This window comes from Dipodomys ordii, unplaced genomic scaffold, assembly GCF_000151885.1.
Source record: "Dipodomys ordii isolate 6190 unplaced genomic scaffold, Dord_2.0 Scaffold48, whole genome shotgun sequence".
In the NCBI taxonomy this organism is placed as follows: domain Eukaryota; kingdom Metazoa; phylum Chordata; class Mammalia; order Rodentia; family Heteromyidae; genus Dipodomys; species Dipodomys ordii.
In genome coordinates, this window is record NW_012267264.1 from 13044919 (window position 1) to 13050918 (window position 6000).

The window sequence follows — 6000 nt, forward strand, 5'->3', positions numbered from 1 at the left end:
GGATCATGGTTTGAAGCCAGCCCAGACAAGAAAAGCCCATGAGGCTCTTATCCCCAATAAACTATTCAGAAAAAGCCACAAGTGGTGCTGTGGCTCAAGTGGTAGAACACTAGCCTTGAGCCAAAAAAATCTCAGGGACAATGCCCAGTCCCAGAGTTCAAGCCCCAGGACTGGCAAACAAAATGAGAGAGAAAGAGAGAGAGAGAGAAAGAGAGAGAAAGGGAGAGAGAGAGATTCAAAGAAACCAAATGAATACAAGATATAAAGTTGTTATGAAACTCTCGGTGCTGTAGAAATGTGAGCCATTATTTACTTAACATCTTTCATTTTTCTTCTTCAGACTTGATTTTCAATGATGGGGAGACATAAGGTGCTAAATTAAATGACTTCCTTTGGATATTGATTGAAAGGGACTGGATTTTCTTCTTGAGGAAGAATGTCACATGGACTTAAAAACTTGCCCCTTTATGACATTGCCAGATAGGGTTTTACAGAAAGCTGTTGTAATGTTTTAACATACCATTCTGACAGCATGAAAACGATACAGCAGCAGACAGGTGATTGTCAATTAAACAAGAGCTGTCAAAAAGTCAGAAACATTGAAATATAGTGGGCATGAATCCTAAGCGGCTCATATGGCAATATTCAGCTGTGATTTTACCCAACTCACTCTATGTATGTGTCCTTTTCCCCCGCAGTATTTAATTTAAGCCCTGGATAATGGAGACATGTCTGCAGTCACCTGTTTGTTGTGCAGTCGAACGTGGACCCTCTAAATGAGCTGGGATGGTGGGTGGGAATGAGAGAGTGACATGTGGAGGGGATGCTTCTTGTCCCTTTGTCCTCCACCCAGGGTACATCGAAGAGGCCTGCATTATCCCTTGTCCCTCAGACTGCAAGCTCAGTGAGTGGTCCAACTGGTCCCGCTGCAGTAAGTCCTGTGGAAGCGGCGTGAAGGTTCGCTCCAAGTGGCTGCGAGAAAAGCCCTATAATGGAGGAAGGCCCTGCCCCAAACTGGACCATGTCAACCAGGTACTTCCCTGCCCCTGAGTGTGGCAGCAGATTGTGTAGGCTCATGATAAGCTGTTATTTCTCCAAAATGATAAAAGAGTAAATTAGAAATTTGATTCATGTTATCTTCAGAATACCTAATAAACTATTGGTACCCTATTAAAACCCCAAGTGAGATGTAGTACCTCTGTCTGGAGATTCAGTATCTTGCAAGTGTCATCAATATGAATTTAATTCAGTACAGTGAAAAATGACACTTATTTTTGAAATAATGTTAAAATGCTTAATGTCATCAAATGGTATATGGCTTGATAAGAGAGTGTTTTTCTTTTTAATGTTTCTTTTTAAATTATCGTTAAGTGGTTGTACAAAGAATCTCAACTCAACATTTAGTTTAAATGTGCAATGCATGTTTTTGTGTGTGTGCCAGTCCTGGGACTTGAACTCAAGGCCTGAACCCTGTCCCTGAGCATTTATGCCCAAGATTAGTTCTCCATAGCTCCACTTCTGACTTTTGGAGATAAGAATCTCACAGACTTCCTTGCCTAGGCTAGCTTCAAACTGTGATCACCAGGTCTCAGCTTCTTGATTAGCCAGGATTATAAGCATGAGCTGCCAGTGCCTAGCCCGTACAATGCATCTAGATTGATGTCACCACTTTTACCATTCTCCTGAGTGTATATTTCTTATGGCTTCCACAGGCTCTCAGAAAAGACATCACAGTTGCTAATTACTGAAATAAAAGCCAAAGAAAGTATATGGGTGTCTCAAATAGGGAAGGGCAAAGGATTCTATGTATTCATTTAAATGTGCTTGAAGTGAAATGCGTTGAAGCAATGGACATACAAAGAGGTATTAAAACCACTGTGTTTTGAGTGTGAACAGTTCCACACTGTCCTTCATCAGTTCTGTATGGAAAATTATTATAGTTTGGATGCATACCTTATTAGTTTCTCTAGTAGCTATTTCTCTCCTACTGGAGCTAAAAAAAAACCTATCAATTATCATGTTTGACATGCATGTGGCTGAATGGAGAATGAATTTCATTTAATACATGAAGTTGGTAAGTTGTATGATTCAGAGTTTACATGTGTAGAGATGCTTCTTACATAAATAGATGGAATGGGGTTTTTTTTGATGTGTGTGTGTGCAGGTCCTGGGTCTTGAACTCAGGGCCTCAGTGCTGTCCCTGACCTTTTTTGCTCAAGGCTAGCACTCTACCACATGAGCCACAACTTCATGTCTGGCTTTCTGATGGTAAATTGGAAATAAGAGTTCCAAAGACTTCTCTGCCTGGGCTGGCTTCAAACAATGATGCTCAGATCTCAGCCTTCTGAGGCTAGAATTATAGGCATATGCCACCAGAGCCTGTCCATAGATGGAAATTTTAATCTCCAAGTTCGCTGTTCACTACTTTATATGCCTTTGCTTCCTGAATTAAGCAAAATTTGTTGTCAGAAAAAAACTAATGAGTAAAGGGAGGATGCAAACAATTTCTAATTAATTTGCATAGGAAGTCTTCAAGGAATGGTGAATTTTACCCCAAGTTGCTCAATATATCCTTGACTCAACTGTGACCAATAGTATATACCCCAATGCTGCCACCTGCTGGCAACAAAGCTCCTCTCACAATGTGCATTTTGCATTTTTACATTTCCCAAAGTTGAAAATCAATTCCACCATTCTAACTGTATGTATGCAAAACAGAATATCTGAGCAGAAGTGTTTAAATTGCAAAAGGATGCTTCTTTATAAGTTTTGAAACTTTCAGTTTGCAAAGAAAAAATTTAAATTAAATAAATAATTATATGCTATCCTAAAATAGAGAACCTCTACATGTACAAATACTAAATTTTGCTTTAGCGAGCAGGTGTGTGCACATGCATAACTCCTCAGGAAATTAAAATAAGCTAGGCTTGCCTCCAGTTTTTATCAGTGCATTCCTAGAGGTTTAAGACCTTATGCAATGTTGTCTTTGCTCTGAGAATTCTGCAGCTAAACACTATTTCACTGCCTCTTCCCACCTACTTCAACCCAGTGCAGAATTTTCTAGAGATGTAGTTACTTGTTCTTACCTTCTGAAGAAATATCAAAAGTTTAACAATGGAAAATTCAAAACTAAAACAATAAATAATCAATTTTCTGAGCATTTGTTTTTAGCATAAATATTTCATATAAAAGCAGAAATGTCTAGAGACTTACATATTAGTGAACTATTTAAGAAAGATAAAGAATATGCAGTTTTTGTTAATATTGTTCAACTGTAAGTGAAATAGATATTTACTACAATTATACATTCTTCAATAAAATGTACTCCATTGACCTTTGGCAATGGTTTCTGAGGCACTAATTTTCCAGTTGAAGAAAATCCTCAAATCCTTTCCCATCAGACTGATGGATTGATTGATTAAAATGAATCAATGGATAGGTAGATCAATAGGAAGTCAGATCAATGTATAAATATTCCATTTACTATCTGGATCATAGTTAATTCCAATCATATATTAAGGTATTTCAAAATGCCCTAAGTTTTTTGGGTTTTCTTCACCCTGACCATTCAATCCTGTGCAATCATAGTAAGCGTTAGATTTTTTCTCTTAAAAGTTTTAATCTTTTGTGAAAACTATGCTTTCATAAACAGATAGTTGTTGTAACTTAGAACACGAATCCTTCTCATACTGATGCTCCACATGCCTTTGTTTCCCTCCCTTTCCTGCATTCCCGTTAATCACCATGCCAGGCACAGGTAAGAATTCTTTTGATTTTCCTTGAGGTGGGGGGCGTGGGGCTCAAATGATATTAATCATTTCTAATATTGCAAGAAAAGGGCTTTTCTCCTCAATTCCTTAAGGCAAAACATAATTGAGAACATATAAAATAGCAGTATGATGGGAACAGCATTTAATTAAGAATAGCACGCCCCTCTATGTCCAAGATGGAATTGATAGATAAAATTGGTGAATTCATTTATGGAAAGTGGAAAATGCTATTTAAGTGTTATTCTTATATTATGTATCTATGGCATAGCTTTTCCTATCCCTGATGCCTTCTACCTCATGACAAAGACCCTCAGTGTGTCTCTGAAGTTTCTTGTGGTATTGGGTAGATATTTTTCCTACCAAGGTGTCACTATTATCTGTTGACCATATAAGTTCTCCCAAAGAGAGAAATGTCACTGTAAATTTAGGTAGAATGGATAACTCATGCTAAGTTGGTAGATTTGTTTTACTCGGTGATAATTCTCAATCTTCATAGAATACTTTTTTTAAAAAATCCAAATATCCAACAATGTATTTATTTTTTGTTTTACTAGAAGAAGATTTCATATTTTCCACTAAAAAGTGGTTTTTGCCTGTAGCGATTCCCATTTTAGTTAAAACACAGTTATTCCTGTTTCCTGACTTCAATATCAAGACCTTAGGAGATGGAATGTCACTTTGACAGGGCAATGTTACCCCTTACTAGTGCTCTCATTCTGTTGTGTGCTTGCTAAAGACAGGACAGGTGCTTGTGGGAAGGTAAATTAAATAGGTAGGTTTGGTTAGGTAGCCAATGAAGAGAACACCACTTGGTATTCAGGCAGGAAGAGTTTATTGTATTACCGAACTGCTGCCCTGCCATGCATGGTGGAGAAGTGCAGGGGGCGAATTGGGAGCTGAGATCCTGCCTGGGTTTAAGTAGGGAAGGGGGGTTAGGAGAAGGTGTGGCCAGGTGAGCGAAGGTGTGGTCACACCAGATGGGTATGTGACCTCAAAGCCTACAACCCTCCCTCGGTCTGATGGGAGGCAAGGCTGGGGGGGAAGGGGGGGAAGCCGGGAGGCCCAGGATGTGACCTCAGAGGAGGGGGAGGTGACTGCTTCCAGATGTGCCAGTTACCTAGGTAAGGCGGGTACTGGGTGGAGACTTATACAGGAGGTGGGGAGGCCAAGGCCTACATGGCCCAGGGCAGACCTTATACTAGTGAACAGAAAATGGGTGGGTGAAGGTTTCTCTGGATTGATTTGTATTCACTCAAATATAGATTAAAATGGAATCCATCCAAGTATTAAGTCCAGTACCGCCCCCTCAGTATTCCCCTTGTCCAGGACTTGTAGGATGGTATTTAACCAAGAGACAGTTCTAGTACCCAAATGTATACGTGCCTCCTGGGACAACAGCTACAACATCTTATTCCAATAGTGAAACAGCATCTTATTCCAACAGTGAATATTTTTCATGCAGACTTGGGATAAGTCCTCTTGACTTAGGTTTGCAACCCACTAAAATTACACAGATACACAGTTTCAGAGGGCTACCTAAATCTCTGCTTCCTAGAATTCGTTATATAACATGCTACAGGGTGGGTGTGCATGATGAGAAAAATAGCTGGACTTGTCATCGTTTATGAACGTATTTTAGAAGGTATTTTCCCTTAATAGCTGTGTCACCTGGCTGCAACAGATTATGGTGCATTTATTTCCTGTAGTTACTTATTTGTAATCATTGAGAAAATAGCATAGTTGCTTCCTTGTTCTGAAATCCCTAAAACTGATAGTAGCACCACCCACGTGGAACTGAAAGCCTTCATGAATAGGATCACTCAATTTGTATTGTTCCATGTGGCCCTTACAACTTGTGTGTGCTGTGAGACCAATCTCAGACCTTGCTTTCAACGACGGAGGACTAGTTTCAATGAAGAAGAGGCAAGAAGAGAAAGATTAGATAAGTAGGGAGAAGCAGTTGCATTACCTGGTAGAGAAAAAGAGAATCACCATCTTCCCCCTTCTCAAAGATACTGGGAAATCAAGATAACAGCTTTGGTAATAGCAAAGCCCCAGATGACCACAGCAAGGGACGGTCACCCTTCCCTCTAGAGTGGCTGAAGATAAGAACCCACAGATGCCAGGGCATCTGGACTATCAAAGAGCAATCCATAGACTAATGTCAACTTGGGACCCCATTGCTCACTCCTTCTCCTCCTCTTCCTCCTCCTCCTCCTCCTCCTCCTTT

At 39.8% G+C, this 6000-nt stretch overlaps 1 protein-coding gene across 1 annotated transcript in view; it reads left to right on the plus strand.

The window, feature by feature from the left end:
• The window catches only part of Thsd7a (thrombospondin, type I, domain containing 7A), a 344637-nt gene that overhangs the window by 312764 nt on the left and 25873 nt on the right, over window positions 1-6000 (plus strand). Inside the window, exons 14-15 of the mRNA XM_013019946.1 lie at window positions 854-1032; window positions 3752-3757. Coding sequence (XP_012875400.1) covers window positions 854-1032; window positions 3752-3757 — 185 coding nt within the window. The remainder of the gene's footprint in view (window positions 1-853; window positions 1033-3751; window positions 3758-6000) is intronic.